Genomic DNA, 17,983 nt, shown 5'->3' with positions numbered 1-17,983 from the left:
ATTTAGAGGACCAAATGAAGACTTACCCCCTAAAAATCCACTTTTTGAATTCAGGTATGGTATGAACGAATATCACGGTTAAATTTGTCACCAGCAAGTAATTTTTATGATATTAAGACTTTCATATTTCCATGTTTTATCTAATACTTTAAAGTGGTCGCCATTTTTTTTCTTGTTGTATAAGACACTTGATGCATGCTCCAAGCAATATAAAACACCCTCCCCAATCATCATATTAGAAATGGCGACCAGTGACAACGATACATTATCTAATCTATATATTAATACGATAGCATGTGTTACGCTATATCTTTTGTCTTCCAAGTGACTGTAGTTTAAATTGTTATGACCTTCCAGTTCTTATGAAGAATTCTTGGTAAAATTATGTATGAGTTTTAGTTTTGGTTGCACCCAGGTCATATGGATATATTTTTTTTATTTTTGAAATCACAACTTTATAATATATAAGAGTCGATAGAAAATCGACTCTGTAATAATATATGCATCTGCATAAATTAACATATCATATTTAAGCATATTTTACAACCGAGTTACACCTGGCATCCTTGCTGGTTTAGATAAATACTTGTACAGTTTTAACAAAAAAGCTACAATAATATCAGGGCGTCTCCATTTACGCTGAACATCTACAGAATGCCAACATCAGTATATTATATACTAGCGGGGGTACCTGGCATTTGCCGGGTGTTTGTAGGTGTGTGTAAGGGAGGGAGGGGGAGGCAAAGTAAAGGATAAGTGAGGTAATAACCCTGTTTCAATATTTAAAAAAAAAAAAATCGATTTTAAACTTCCTAAAAAAAAAAAAAAAATCGGAAAAACGAAAACAAGAAAGAACATTGAACAAACGTAAAGCTTCTGTAAAAAAGAAATCAGAAAAACAAAAAGCAAAATTAAGAAGAAAAAAGTGATGAATGTGGTCGGAAAAATAAAAACAAAGAAACACAGCGAAAAGTGGAAAAAAGAAAAATGGCATGAATAACCCTTTGTTTCAGTTAAGTCCATGGTGCGTTTCACCCAGTAGAAAGCATAAACCGAAAAGGAATGTTAAAATTCCATTCCAGTTTTTTTAAGCAACTACAAAACGAAATAAAAAGGAAATGATGGATTATATGTTCATTTTATTAAAAAAAAAATAATGGAAAGAATCCTTTTTTTTTTTTGGTGTATAAATGTTGGGAAAAATATGGTAATTAAGCAACATAAAAGTAAGCATGGGATAAGAATTAATGTTTGTGGGAATGTTGCTATCAGTTAATTTTGTGGTGCGTTTCACCCAATAGGAAGCAAAGAACGGAAAGGCATGGTGATATTCTATTCCAGTTTTTTTAAGCAACTACGAAGTACAGAAAACCGAAACCGGCGTCCGTTCGTAATTGTCCCTTGTAAACGATCACACAACAGTGTAAATAAGTGGTGGGAGAAGGGGGAATTAATTGGAGAGAAAAGATTTTACTACTTCCAGTGATTTTAACCGATTTTGGCAGGGAACTCTCAGCAGAAAAAATATAGGAATCTACGATTTTCGAGGAAGTGGAGAGGTAATATGCCTATAACACACCTCAGATATTGTGCTGCAGTTTGTGCATATTACATTTGCATGAAATGTTTTGATTTTTAATCCTATTAAGGTCAAAATCATAGGGGAAAAAATGAGTTCATTTTATACATATATATATATATATATATATATATATATAGATGAATGAGTTCGCTGTGGAATTTCCACAGGGCCTGCTAGTTATATATATATATACTATAGCGTATGTGTTATTTTCTGGGTCACACTTAAATATTTTTTCTTCCGAGTGACTGTCATTTAATTGTTATAACCTTCCATTCCTTGTAAGAAATGATTTTATTAAGAATTCCATGTTTAAAAAAGGATGTGTCCTCTATAGTATCAGACCTGACCAAATGGTTAATTGTAGGCATAGACCGATTCATACTATCCAAAAAATTCCAACAAAAACCTAACAGCCAGCCATGGTTCTCCCCAGAATGTGCTGCTGCCATCGTGCACAGAAATCACTTTTTTCATAGCTACCAACATAATAGATGTACTGAGACTAAAGCTGCTTTCAGGACTGCCAGCAACCACTGTAAAAGAGTAATAAAAAATGCAAGAGAGCTATATGCTCAGTCGTTAAATCCAAAGTAGCTGAGCAGCGGCTTCGTTCCCACCAGTTTTGGCAAATAGCAAATAGGATCCTGAACAGAAGCATGCGTTCTATACCAACCATCATCAATGGACCTGAGGTCATCTCGTCAGCATCAGACAAGGCCAAACTATTGCCATTTGCAGCTAATTCTACCCTATGCGACAAAGACCATCAACTCCCCATATTTCCTCCTATAGCAGACAACACGCTATGCAACAAATATCTGTGCGTGAGGTCGCTAAGCTAATCAAGAACCTTGATTCCAGTAAAGCAACTGGCCCTGACGACATTCCAATTATAGTGTTGAAAAAGCTTCAACCAGAACTTGCCTCCATACTTACAAAACTGTTTAAGCGTCGCCTTAAGGAGAAGTGCTTTCCAACACCCTGGAAAACCTCTTCAGTATGCCTTGTATTTAAGAATTCAGGTGATAAGTCATCTCCCTCTCAATACAGACCAATAAGTCTCCTGTATGTCATGAGTAAGCTGCTGGAATCCATATTAAATAAAGAAGTAGTCAACCACCTTAACAGAAATAACCTTCTTAGTGATATGCAATATGGTTTCCGTTCTGCTAGATCTATAGCAGATGTGCTAACGGTTATATCTCATAAGATTAGTGAATCTCTTGACAAAGGCTTCCTTTCTAGGGCAATTACTCTTGACATATCAAAGGCCTTCGATAAGGTATGGCAAAAAGGCCTACTTCACAAGATTTCCACGGTATAACTGGAAATGTTTTCTCAATTATTAAATCGTGTCTCTCTGATAGGCTCATAAGAGTAGTGATTGATGGGCAGAAATCAGAGGCCCACAGTATTAATGCTGGAGTCCCTCAGGGGTCCATCCTGGGCCCAACTCTCTTCCTGATCTAGATCAATGATCTCCCAAAACACATACTTAAATCATTTGTTGACATCTATGCTGATGACACGACCATCTATGGCAACACATCAAATGCCGTAAATGATAAAGTTCTCTCTGATTCTCTCTCCTCTGATCTACAGTGAGGGAAGAGATGGCTGGTTACATTTAATGCATCTAAAACCAAGCTTCTATCTTTACATCATCAACGCTCTGATCCCCACCTGGTATCAATTGAAATGGATGGCTCTCGTCTTGGGGAAGCTCCATGTTTTGACAAGCTTCTCCATCCATCCATAGCCCTTAAGTCCCTAGAGGGGCATAGGCTATCCACAACTTTTGTAGATGTTTTTGTAGCAAGGAGTTCTTTTTTACAGGGTGAGGGTGCTAGCCCCACGCCCAACCTTCACAGAAGGTACATACAGCGCCTAACATTCCCAAATGGTCACCCATTTGGTACTGGCCAGGCTCAACATTGCTTAACTTCAGTGATCTGGCGAGAACCGGTGTGTCAATATGATTGTGCTGTATGACAAGCTTCTGGGTTTGACTTTTACTCCTAATCTGAAATGGAACACGTACATCACGTTTGTTGCCAAGGTCTGTGAGAAAATGGTGGGGTCCTTCTACCACTCCAGAAGATATCTCACTGCTGATGTAATTCTCTATCTATATAAAAGCCAAGTACATCCAAGGATGGAGTACTGCTGTCACATCTGGGCAGGAGCTGCTAAAAACAACCTATCCTGCCTTGACAGAGTACAAAATAGACTTTGTGGCTTAGTGGGGGATGCCCTTTTCTCTTCCCTGCAACCTCTCTCCCACAGAAGAGACGTTGCAAGCCTTTCTTTGTTTTATCGTTATTTCCATAGCAAGTGCTCGTCTGAACTCCAATCTCTGGTCCCCCTTCACCAATCTTTCATGATAAACACCCGTCTAGCTGAAACCACTGTCAATAATTTTCCTCACTCTTTATCTGTGCCTAAATCAAAACGTAGATTCCATGAACAAAGCTTGCTTCTTAGAAGTGCACAACTGTGGAACTCTTCCATTTGCCTGTTTCTGACTACGACTTGGATGTCTTCAAGTCCAACATAAACAAATTCCTGATAAACCGCCCCCCTTAAGTAAGACACTTTATCAAATCTCCAATACTAACGATTACTACGATACTATCCTATTGATTACTGTTGACGCAATTACCCTTATCCCCGAGTAGCTTCCGGGCCTTGGTAAGTGATGACCACCATGTAAAAAAAGACAGAAAAACTTCAATTCTTCACAAGTTTTGGTTTTGGTTTCGATTATAGCTGAAGGAACTCATAAACATATATATCTTTTCTTTATAAGTTTTGGTTTCGATTCAAGCTGATGCACCCAAGTCATATAGATATATTTTTTATTTTTGAAATCACAACTTTATAATATATAAGAATCGATAGAAAATTGACTATGATAATATGTACGAAATCTGCATAAATTAAAATACCATATTTAAGCTACACCGGACATCCCTGCTAGTTTAGATAAATACTTTTGCAGTTTTAACGAAAGAACTACAATATCAGGGCATCTCCATTTATGCTGAACATCCACAGAATTTCAGCATCAATATGTCACATATGAAAGAGTCAACTGTAAAATGTCCACAGGTCCTGCTAGTGAAAGTCTTAAATACTTGTTGATAAATTTAACTATAATATTCATTCACACCAAACTCGAATACCTCTAAAAATCAACTTTTTAATGGTACGTCTTCATTGGGTCATCAAGGCTACACTGACAAAAAATGCAAACACACATGCAATCTATTATAATGAAACACAAAAACAAGAACTTTTTTTTTGTTACACAGAACTTTATTTTTATTTTATGCCAATTTGTGATCATTTCAAAAAGAAAACAAAATTATAAAAAAATGTTTTTTTTTTCCATTTCATAATTGCAGCACAAACAATATAAACAAAAATCGATTTGTTTGTGTTTTTTTTTTTATAGAAAATTTTTTAAAATTTTTTTTTTACAATTTCAACTTAATCAGTTATTCTGTTTATTGGGTCTTTTTCCATCACTTCAACTAGCTTTGCTTTGGGATTTTTTTTTGTTTTGTCTTTTTTTTTTTTTAATTTTTGCTTCCTTCTTTTAAACAGTTTTAATATACAATATATTTTGTGTGTGTATTGTTGTTTTTATTTCATCCTCTGAGTTAAAAAAAAACAAAAAAAAAAAAACAAACAGACTTGGATCAATTGGTGATAAAAAAAAAGTATTATTTTACAATCAAGATACTCCATAAAACTGGAAATCTTTCTATGAACAATGGCATTTGGCCCGTATAGCTCAGCCAAAAGGAAATTACAAAAAGAATCAAACCATTCCCAGGAAGTGTGAGTGACTTGGATCTCTTCGACGCAGCTAGAGTTTTTCTTTTTTTTATATAAAGTCTTTTGGTAACTCTTATAAGATAAGAGGTTTTTGTCTTTTAATATAAAAAGAAAAGAGAAAAAAATGCTTCTATAACTTTCATAACGATGCTTATTCATGGTGACGTGACAAAAAACATTTAGATGGGAACATAGAAGTCTTGACACACATTTAAGAAGCAGCGGCAGTGAAACTAAACATTAAATTTATTCATTCATAGAGAGACACAGATGTGGTTCAATCCACCTTTTAGTAAACTGAATTTAAAAAAAAATGAAAAAATTCTAATATTATTTCTGACTTTGATCTAGATATTTCCAACCAGGTTCTTCTCATCTTGTTATAATGTTCACAACGTTTTAATCATTAACAGTATCTGTCATAATATGTGAACTCTTTATAGGTTATCGTTTCAAATTTCCAGAAGTTTGCCAATTATGAAAGAAAAAAATACACCTAAAAAAATACAATGCTTGAAACGTAAGCATAAAACAAGGATTACATAATAGTAACCATACCTTTTTAAAATAACTTATAATTTAGGAATAATCAATAATTTCAACTGAAGAAATCATAAAAAGGCTTTTTTTATTAGTTTATTTCTTTTTATACTTTTATTTAATTTGGAATGAAGGGCAGGGATTAAGTACAAATGTGTTGGTTCTGTTATAGTAATTTCATAAAAACTTGATCATCTTATCATATTGGTCAGATACTGGAATGACAAGAAATCTGTAATCATTTGTCAAACTGTTCTTCAGAACTTTATTTTAATTTTGCAATAATATAATGTTGATCACACTCTTGCCAGTCACCATCAAAAATCTTATCACTCTTCACATACATAACCTTTATGTGACTGCCTATTAAATAGAATTTTTAACAAATACTGGACGCTATCTAAACTATTTTCACAATTTAATATTTTTTATTTAAGTTTGTAAACAAGTTTAACTTTATATTATTAAATAAAACGATTCATATCGAAAAAAATTTTCTATTGTCTTACATCTAATATATTATTATTTTACCACTTTTTTATTTTTAAGTCTAACCCAAATATCCACCTGTCTGATATATCAATACTTAATTCCAACTTTCCTTCTAGAAAAGACTTATTCCAGAAATGAAAACTATTAAAATGGAGACTTTTTGACTGAGTCGCCAAATATTCTTATATACATTAAAAGGTAATCATGGTATGATTTATTTCCCTTGACTTTCACAAAAATAAATATCTAAATTTTCTTTATAAATAAGTCAGTCATTTTTTCTCCTTCATATATATATATATATATATGACTACCTGCTTTTAAAACATTTTATTAAAATATATATATAGAATTTCTGATAAATAAAATGAATAGGAAAGTTTAGAAAACCACTACGGTTTCTAATCAGCGTTTTTTTTTTTTTTTTTAATTGTTCTCAAAATATTCACACATATATATAACCACCTGATTATATATAGGAGTGATTTTATAAAATTACCAAGGAATCGACTCCAACGAAATGTTGCAAAATATTTTCATAAAGATATAAAGAACAGTTTGTAGAATTACTTAAAACAAATAATTAAAAAGAAAAAATATCTTTAAATGATATTTCATTTCATGGACACCTAGAAAATGTCCATAGATGAACTTAAGTTGATTTCAAACAATGGCGCTGGTGGACAAACAACAGACACAAAACTATTAAAATTAAAGATAACCAACTGAAAAAAAAAACTCTTAAAACCCAATTAGTTGTAGAATTTTAAATATCAGACAATTAATTTTCTGGGTCGATTGTTCTGAACCGGACACTCAAACTTTGAAAATAAACTTTTATACAATTCATTGTAGTTCAATAAATTATCTGTAAGTGAAAAACAATTTAGAACTAAATTATTCCAATCTTAACCATTATCCTGCGAAAAAAAGAAAAAGAAAAAAAGGCCATTATTGTGGAACTTCGTAAATTGCATTAAGCCACAATTGTAGTTTCATATAAACTTGATTTTCAATATTAAAATAAGATAATTTTGTGTGTCTGTGCTTAATATAAAAAAAAACAAACAAATGCAATAACGTTTTATTGAAAAAATTCACTATGAAATCCACCATAATGCATATTCCTGGAGAATGTGACTTAACGTATTTTAAATTACTCTTTTTATAAACTCTAACCCACCAGACAATACTGGGTATATAGAACTTGTTTTTAGTAACTTAATAAATTATATTCGTTTCTAGTTTAAGAACAAGACAAGACATGAATCCACTTGATGTAAGGAGCTAAAAATAGAAACACTTCAAGGTCACAAACTAGCCAACGATAACTGCTATTGATTCTGACTCTGAAAACAGCAATTCTTCCTCTTTGTCAGACACATCATGCATGGAATGTGAGGACTAAAGGACAAAATAAGGGAAGTGAATGTTATGAGGCTGCCGAAAGTAAAACAACTGTTATTTGCTAATACCTCCACAGTTTGTGATAAATAGGCGTTTTTGAAAACATTTTGCTTTAGTTTTAGGCACTCTTGTAAAACTCTTCGCTATGGGGAGAGATTCCCTTATAAAACAAAGTTTGCTATAATTATAGATAGATTCCCTTGTAAAAAGATGTCATATATTAGTAAGTATACCTATCGCTTGTTTCTGGAGGATTTTTTTTTTTTTTTTACATTCATTTTCATTTCATTTCTATAGTTTAAATAAGATATTGAAAAGTCATTAAATTGTTAATTGAATCAAATTGTAATAAAACTATAATTATTGAACATAAACAGTTTTCAAAACTTTTAATACATGAGAATTTGTTCAAAATTTTAAAAGTTAGAAACTTTTTTATTCGACAGTTAACTTCATCAGTTTTCAAAATTTGAAAGTAATTAATTCCTTAAAATGTGATTTTTTTTGTACAAAAAACCCCAAATGCATTCTGGTGGATTAAATTGTTTTTGTTTTGTTTTTTTACATGGGATTTCAATTTTTTTTTTATTTTAAGCTATTAATTAATAATTCATTAAATCGATTACTATTAAATCTGGAAAAAAAAAAATTAAATGCGTAAAAAAAAAAAATTTTTTTTTTTTTAAATACCACAACAAATCCATACACTAACAAGACGTGGTCACACAATTTTATCATTTTCGATTTTAAGCAAGATAACAGTTGACTTGAGATTCACTTTTAGAATGAGTATTGGCTCAAAATAATCAGTTTGCCAAAAATCATAGAAAACAAATTATTTGGAAGCAGGTTGTAAAAATTGTGAAATAACCTCCCATTCGATTTGAACAGCGACAACAGCATTTTATTCAAGAGCAATGAATATCCTGAACAGAATGTTAAAACTATCAGCTGAATTGGCACAATATAGTCAAACCCACAACATTCACTTGATTGGGAGTTGGGGTTTATCCAGACTCCCTGCTTAACAAAGAATTAATTCAATGAAAATTGTTCATGCCGGATTAGGAGATTATTTCAAATGAAGGGTTTGAACTAAAAAAAAAAAAAAAAAAGTTTTCAAAGCAAAACAAGTGAAAATGAAGATTTTTTTTTTTTGTGGGGTGGGGGTAATCTAAATACTAGATGCACAGCTTTAAAATAAACTGCAGTGAGGGGGAAAGGGTCAGGTGATTTTTTTTTAAAAGGTGGGTGTAAAGGATACAAATTAAAAAAAAAAAACTAGACTAAATTAATATATATTTGGGAGTGGGGAGGGCAGCAGAATGGGCGAAAACGGACAAGAAGTTCATTGTTATTTTCTTTGAAAAATAAAGATTGATGATAAAAAAATAATACTAAAATAATATTTCAAACACAGATATGCATATTTAAAATAAAATAAATTCTGCATACAAAAGTTGACATTTTTTTTATAAAAGAATTATTGATCAAGTGATTTGCAACATGATAAACAAAAAGGCTTTTTGATACAACTGTGATGCATTCAAAAATTCATGTTTTCTTTTGATTGAAGCACAAATCTTGACTTTAATTCACGCCATAAATTATCTTCTATTCGAGTCGGAGGACTTAAAAGTTTGCATGAGCAGCCATAAAGTAGTATACCAGACATGTTAATCAATTATGAATAAACTAACAGAAACCCTGGGAAATTCCAAGGAGATTTTAACATCAGTTTGTATAATCACAGCCTATAGAGTAGTAGGCCATGGTATAATTTACTCTTTATAATATTTCTTTATGAAATAATGGACGCCTGTCAGAAAAAAAATGACCTTTTTCTGTAAAAAAAAAAAAATAAATAAAATTGTCATTGTTGGCTAAATATTTTTTTGAAATGAAACGAATATATATCTATTCTTTATTTAAAATTGTAGAAAATTAATTATTTTCAAACAAACTTGTTCTTATTGTAAAAATAATTGTCAGCTAAATATTTTCAAATAAATAAAATAAAATTTATTTATTTAAAATTTTAGAATTATTTGACTTTTGGAACAATTTATTTTAAAATGGGTGAAATCAAAATTGTTTACTGATATCATATTAATCACCATTTTTGCTCATTCAACAATCTTTTTTTTATATATTGTGTGTGAAAGGTGAAAATATGCATAAAAACATACATACAAACATTAAGATGCTTAGCATATTGTTATATAGATTAGAAAAAGGTTTAGAGGCAAGTCAAGCACTATGGCTTATTGGTATCCTTAAACAATGATACAAAGCTTTTTTTTCTAATCCTCCAGCATCCTTGGGCCAGTGTTTAATTCTGAGGTCTAGCAATGTTAATTAGGATGGATAGCTTGCACTATCCCCATGACAGAACTTTAGTCTGTTACAGATATATTTCCCAGCAAGGCTGGTCTTCATTTATACATCTTCGTTTACCTACAACATCTAGTACTCCCACACAATCAATATAGTTTTTGTTTGTGACAAGAATCATTATGTCAAGATGGTTTAATTGTACACTTTTAAACCAAAGAGAAACACAATTTCGAATCTGTTTAGTTGTATCGACACAAAAATAAAGATAAGAGAAAATCAGAATAACATCAAAATAATCAACAAGAAAAAAAAATGTTATTGTATTGTTGAAGGTAAAGTGGGCGATAGTTGACAACAATTTTTTGTGTATGCGTGTTCATTTTGTATTTCTATCTTTTTAGAAAAAAAAAATGAAATTCTTTTCAAAATATTTCGAAGAAACAAAAAAATTAAAAAATGGTAAATGAAAAATAAAGATAGAATATTTTGGTCGTTTATTTATTCATTTTTTTTATAGTCCAGTCTGGAAAGAAGGTTTGGCAATTTAATAAACATATTTCGTTTTCCTATTCAGTTTGATCTCTGCTTAGAGTTTAGTAAATAATATGTAATCTGCCCAACTCATGTTTTTTTTTTTTCAGCATTTTTGAATTTTCCCACGTGAAAATAAAAATAATCGCTTGCACCATTTTCAAAAATGAAATTTTCAGCAAAAAAACATCTGTCCATTTTGACAAGGTTTTTTTTTTGTTTGTTTAACAATAAATCAATGTAGAATGACAATACTTTTTTATATGTTCATCCAATCTTACTATTCACTAATTCTGACAATCTGTAATTGATTATTTGGCTCTTATTTAGAATCTGACTTAAAAATACAGAAATGTCATATTCCAAAAATCACAAATTGATCAAGTAGATTTTGCTATGCCCAAAGAAAATAAAAATTTACGATTTTTAACTATTAAAATTTGAACTATTCTAAATAAAAAAAAAATCTCGGTAGTCGAATTAAGTTGTCACTCTTGAATTTTAACATATACCAAAACATTGCAACTCCGAGTTTCTGCCTCAACCATCATAAAATTTGATTTTTTTAGTTAAAAATAAATACTTGATCAAATTTACATGACTTTTAGAATATGACATCTTTGTTTTGTGACAGGTACATACATCATAAAGATTGGTCTATTTTTTTATTTTAAATTAAGTCGAATTCTAAATGAGAATCGATTATTTTTATGTATTTATTTCATTGATATTTGTTTTGTATTCACATTATTACTTATAAAAGCAATTTTCCCCCCACATTGTTAAAGAGAAAAAAATGAATATAGTGATCCAATTTTTAAAAAATGGTGTTTAATTATATATTCCATTAATTGTTATGAAAGCGATCAGGTTTTGATCTCAAATTTGAAGGACTTGTTCGTCTAACCACACTCACAATCTGATACAATGTGTGTGTATTAATATAGTTGTATTGCTTGCATTATTCATAAGCGGTGGGGTATAAGTCGACATATGCCGTTATATATTTTGGCTGGGTCATTATAGGAAGGGACATCAAGTTTAAACTTCTTATAATGCTCCAACCCAAATATATAAAGAGATAGTAACTACAAGTTGACATGCATCATTTTATGGCATTAATCTCTCTCGTCATATTTGGTTGACATTAGATATACAGTGAAGAAGTTTATCTGTGGATAACTAAAATATGCTCCCTTTCTTTGGTTGAGCATACTGATGCAATGCTTTTGAGGTAAACAAATGGGGATTCCACTGCTTGACAATGTTATCAGTATAATTTGACCTAGCAGTAGCCAAATAAATGGCTTAAAGGTTGTCGTCTAGATTATCGAGTTTTAATCCCAGCTTGAGGAAGTTACGTGTGTGTGTGTGTGTGTGTGTGTGTGTGTGGGAGCGAGAAAGAAATTCGCTCAGTTGTAAAGTCACTGATGACAGGCTCAAATCATCTTGGTCGAATTGTATCAGTGAAACTGATAACTTGGGAAAGTTATGAACCCGGCTATTCCCCTTCTAGTACGGATTAAATAGTAGGGTAGACTGGATATAATGTCAATAGTGCCAGCTACCATCGGAGAAAACTGAACAAAAACTTCCGGTTTTAGTATCCTTATTTATTTTCTCCACACGATGACCATGAGACACGAGGTCGTTTTATTTTATATTTTTATTTTTACTGTAGGGAATTTTTTTTTGTCCCAGTCTAGAAGGATCTCTCTTACTGACCAAGTACAGAAGAGATGAAGTATGAGAACAAATACTTCACTTTGATCCTAGCCAAAAGGCACGTTACATTCACTTGTCCCACTATTCTGTCATAAGCATTTAGGAAATGGTGCTATGTTCACCATCTGAGATATGAAGCTCATACCTTGAAAGACAAACGTACTCCCTCTGCAGGCGATACGCACCCATATTATTTACAGCAGAAAAATATAAAATCTCAGTTTGTATCTTAATAACTTTTTTCTTTACAGCAAAAAATAAAAAAGAAAATGTTTCTCAATTTTAATATTTGCTCAGAAAAGTTCTTTTTATTGCCAGGAAGCAAAATTGAAGTCAAGAAAATGAAAATAATTTCTTCAAAATGACAGCAAGGTGAAAGGAGGCAAAGTTATTACAATGATGATAATATCAGAACGGCAATACTGTTGGGTTAGGGTTTGATATTTTCATTTAAAGTGAAGGTGATAAATTTTAAAGACGGTGGGATCGAATAAAATCGATATCAACAAATCTGGTTTCAATTTCGAACTAAGAATCATAAATCAAATCACCTTTTAAATAATCTGAAAAATCACAGTTTATAGAAAATTCAGAAATAAAAAAAAATTATCATTATTGTTTTAGTATCACTTCATAATCTGAAAGAAAAAATTGTTTAAACTGAAAATTTTTGGATATTAGTAATAAAACTTTTTAATATATTAAATATCTTACTAATATATTAATAAATAATATCTCATATTAATCATATTGATACACCTGTTCCAGTAAGATCACTGAAGTTATGCAACATCAAGAAATGTTTTGGGAATATTAGGCATTGTATATAAAAACCCGGTTTTCTATAAATACAAGAAACAGCCATGGACTGTTCATTGTGATATGCACTGATCAGACATTAGTAGACTATGAAAGATCGATTTAAGAATTAAATAAAATCGATTTTTTTTAAATTGTTAATTTTTTTTTTTTTTTTCCAAAACCTAGTTTTCTCTCCCCTGCAACCTCTTCTCCAAAGAAGAGACGTTGTGAGTCATTATTTTCATGGCAAGTGCTCATCTGACCTCCAATCTCTGATCCCTCCTTGTCAAACTCACAAAAATAGCACTCGACTAGATATACAACCACTATCAACAATCCCACCCATTCTCTATCTGTGCCTAAATCTAAATGCAAATTCCATGAACAAAGCTTTTTTCCTAGAACTTCCCACCTGTATAACACCACTTCTCAGCTGATTACAATATGATAGCCTTCAAGTCACATGTAAACAAGTTCTTGTTGAGCAGTCCCCTTAAGTAATCAAATTTCTACCCATTGTACACCATTAACGTTTACTACACTACCATCTTACATTCATAAACCCTTATCCTTGAGTGAGCTTTGGGCCTTGATAAGTGGTAACTCCTTTGTAAAAAAATCTTCTTTTTTTTTTTTTTAAATCAAAAATAAATTTCAATTTCAAAATGCGCAACAAATGGATACAAAAATGGCAGTGAATATGTTTCCAGTATTAAAAAGACAACGTACAAATGATAAACACATAATTTACTCGAATAGTTTACTATTAAAACTCTCTTTGTTTGCATCATTCGGGAATTGAATTCAATCGAGAGAATTTATGAGTCACCTGCCGAGCACAAAGAAACAAGAAAAACAGCAGAGTTTAAAAAATAATTATATAAATAAATTTCAAATACGTAGATGATAGGAAATGGTTCTGAAGGAATCAGATTCTTATTTGCTTCCTTAAATTTCAAAGACCCTGGGTGGCTGTAGTAATGATGTCCTGTTAATTTTTTTCCTGTTTGAGACAGAAGTTCATAAAGAATTACAATGATTGCAACTTTATTTTATTTACTGGGATGTCCATTGACTTAATCCCGAAGCAATAAGAGGTGGGTGGACAGGAGAGGAATCTAAGCACTTCTGCAAACCAGAACCATGTATTTTATGTTCCTTTACAAACATTTGTTGGAACTCAGATTTTTCCATATATCACATGATTTAAACTAACCAATCAAAATCAATCATCCCTAATCACTGCCAAATTATATCACCTGCAATGTAATATATAACATGTTTAAAAAATATTTTTAAAATAAAACGCGATTTTTTAATTAAAACATGAATGGATTTTATTTTTAAAATAAAATATTATCAAACGAAATTTAATTTAAGATAAAAATGTTAGATATTTTCATAATGTAAAAACATAAATACCTAAAATGGCAACATCCTCTGTAGCTAGAAAGTGAAAACATTGCCAAGATGAACAATCTTGTTGCAGTTTCATGAATTATTCAGTCTGCCACCCACTACTCTATTGCTCCAGTTGAAAGCTTCTCCAGTTCAACAAATGCACAGAGAAACTTTTTTTTATCACAATCACCAAAAATGGACAATATTTTATGGCAGGTCCATAAAGCATGTCATAAAGCAAGAGTTGATTGGAGTAGGGTGGGAAAGGAAAAGAAAATTTAAATTTTAAACACTAATATACAAATTATTATGCATCCCTGGTAAAGATGGAAACCAGAAAATTCATGATAATGCCTTTCTCTAATAATTTTTAAAAATTAAAACATTTTTTTTCTTTCAATTTTTAAGCATACAATCTACAGTGTTAAACATATTTCTAACTGCAAATGTAATAATAAAAAAAAAATAAGCAGCAATATTAATACTTAAACAAAGTTTTAAAAAAATAAAATAAAAAAATATGGGACCAAAGTTAGTAATTGTGTTCCGTTTCACATCTTATTTCTTAGACAATAAATAACATCTGTTTTTATTTATACAGATTTGCAGTAAATCAATTTTCTTTTCTAACGTTTGTTATTCAAATAATTTTTTTTTTTTTTGCAGTTGATGTGATTCTAGATAAATCTTTTTCCTAAAGATGATGCATAACAGACAAGTACACTATACAATAACTGTTCCCATAATTATGAGAACAGTTATTGTCAAGTTTTATCATTATTATAAGTTTTCTCTATTTTAAAAATTAAGTTTTAAATATTGAGCACTTTTTTAAAAAATGCTACAAGTATTTCAAAAATATATAAAAATTAAAAAAATAATAATCTCGCTTTCATTTAGCACAAAAGCTTCATTAAGAACGAGGAAAACAAAAATAATTTGAATAAAATGTTTCTATAAATATAGTTTGTAATTGACAAGTAGACAATGAATCGAGAAGAACTTTTTAATTTGCCTTAATATTATACAAGACCAGAAGAGCTGATATCATCTGACCGACATGTTTCTTTCTTTTTTTTTTTCTGGTCCATATGTTAACATATAGGTCAGATATTTGCTGCTCTAATCTTCTAAAATATTAAATCATTTTCTATTTCCGATTTATCATTTGCCACTATGGCAACTATATTTATAAAAAAATATTTTCCTGATTCGTACTTTAGATTTTTTTGCAAATTCTTAAAAAAAATCGAAATGTTGAACACGTTTATTGGTTTTCTCTCTCTCTTTTAAGTACACATTGTCAAATAATTTTCCAATAATTATACATATATACAAATTCTGTATATATATTTCTAGATATCTATTAGCTTATTATTGTAGTAAATGAAAATATGTTATCATTGTTTAAAAAATTGCCATCTTCAAAGACCAGAAAGGCTTTATTATGGTTTATGGAAGTTGAGTGTTTTATTATTTAATGTATTTTGGTGTCATTGGTGTAGTTGTTGCTTCTGATGAATTTCTCTTTTTGTGTGTGCATATATTTATATGCATATGAAAAAATAGTAAAATTGTCACACAAAAAAAAGAAAAAAAAAAAGATTTTTTATGGGATTTTTGTGTTTTTGTTGAATAATAAAAAAAATTTTGATTGAATATTTTTTTCCTCACAGACTCAAAAGAGCTAGTTGTATATTAAAAAAATTAAAATAAAACAAATAAGTAAATCCAGTTTAACCTTCAAAATAAAATGAAAGGCTTCTACACATGGAAATCATTCACCCTTAACATTTATAAAAAAAATATGAAAAAAATATTTAAAAAAAAAATGTTGGCTTTGTTTTTTTACCTGAATATTTAGTTGTTTTAATATTTTTTTTTCTTTCGTAACTCCACATTTGGCAGAAGGCAAATGAATAGCATATTTTGCATCTTTTGCAATTTACATATATATATATATATATATATATATATATATATATATATGTATATATGTAAATTGCTTTTGTATGTGGATGCAACCTCAGAGTTAAAGAGTTTTTTTTTTGTTTATGTTTTAATATATTCCTGAACAGCAATTTTCACTTGACAACTTTCCAAAGAAATACATCAGAATCGGTTTCAGCTATTCAACTAACAGATCTGCACTGCTGGTTTTCCTCCAGTTAAATTCGGTCACTCGTTTCATTCTTCGAATTATTCTCATGTATTTCTTTGCAAAATTTTCTGCTGATGAAAAAAAAAAACTTTCCAAGAATATATTTTATCTAAGCTTTCTTCTTTTTTTTTTTTTTTTAGTTCAACTCTTAAGTGTATCTGCACATGTAAATGCAATTTTAATATATATATATATACATTTATATATTATACAAGTTCAATCTGACGATACTTCTTGCGCAAATTGGAAACAGGGTCCTTGAAGAGGATGGGATCCATTCGTAAGCTGGACCGAATGAGAGGCATGTACCCAAAAGCATTAGTGAAATTATGGATGCAGGACTGTCTCTGAACAAAATGGAGTGTATTCAGCCAAACCGATGATGATTTGCCATTGGTATTTGGTATCATGGACTCTTTATAGAGCTTCCGCTGAGTCACTTTGATGGGTGGGAGATTCGTTACATGGCTGACTAGAAAATTCAACAGAATGTCTTCGCAGTTCTGCATTTGGTCCACTATAGATTTGACAGAATAGCTGTTTAATAAATGTGTATATAAGTAATTGTAATACCTGCAAGAAAAAAAAGAAAAAAAAACGTCTTAATGATGAAAGGAAAAAAAACGTCTTAATGATGAAAGAAAAAAAAAACGTCTTAATGTGAAAAAAACGTGTCATAATTTATTTTTTGTAGCAAACAAAAAATAAAGAACACATTAATAATGCATGAAAAAAATTTTTCAAAAGGAATTGTTATTTTTACTGAGTTTTTTATGGAAATCTATCCAGACAAAGCATGAAATCACTTGATGTAAAGAGCTAAAAAAAAAAATACTTTAAAATAAAAAAAAACACAGCCTATGATAAGATTTTTTTTAAATCAGCAAAAATGACAACTACTTTTTAATGGAAATCTATCCAGACATGGCATGAAGCCATTTGATGTAAAATGCTAAAAATATATAAAACAAAATTTTTAAAATACTCCAAGGTTAAATAGATTCCAACTCAGAAAACAGCAATTCTTCCACCTTTGTCATAAACATTGCTCATGTGGAATGTGAGAAGTAAAGGAAAAAATAGAGTAAGTGAGTTATAAGGCTGCCGAAAGTAACCGAAGATCAACTTTTTCTACTCTCCTTAATTAAGAATGTCTTACG

At 30.4% G+C, this 17,983-nt stretch overlaps 1 protein-coding gene across 1 annotated transcript in view; it reads right to left on the bottom strand.

Annotated features, from left to right (window-relative positions):
• Positions 1 to 4,881: 4,881 nt before the first annotated feature.
• The window catches only part of LOC145296001 (exostosin-1-like), a 598,928-nt gene continuing 585,826 nt past the window's right edge, over positions 4,882 to 17,983 (bottom strand). The window contains exon 9 of the mRNA XM_080142012.1: positions 4,882 to 17,396. Coding sequence (XP_079998138.1) covers positions 17,030 to 17,396 — 367 coding nt within the window. The 3' untranslated portion in view covers positions 4,882 to 17,029. The remainder of the gene's footprint in view (positions 17,397 to 17,983) is intronic.

Source organism: Euprymna scolopes, chromosome 16 (assembly GCF_053919585.1).
Source record: "Euprymna scolopes isolate OS-2025 chromosome 16, ASM5391958v1, whole genome shotgun sequence".
NCBI lineage: Eukaryota > Metazoa > Mollusca > Cephalopoda > Sepiida > Sepiolidae > Euprymna > Euprymna scolopes.
The sequence above is the reverse complement of the archived record's forward strand: the minus strand, read 5'-3'. Positions and strand labels throughout refer to the sequence as shown.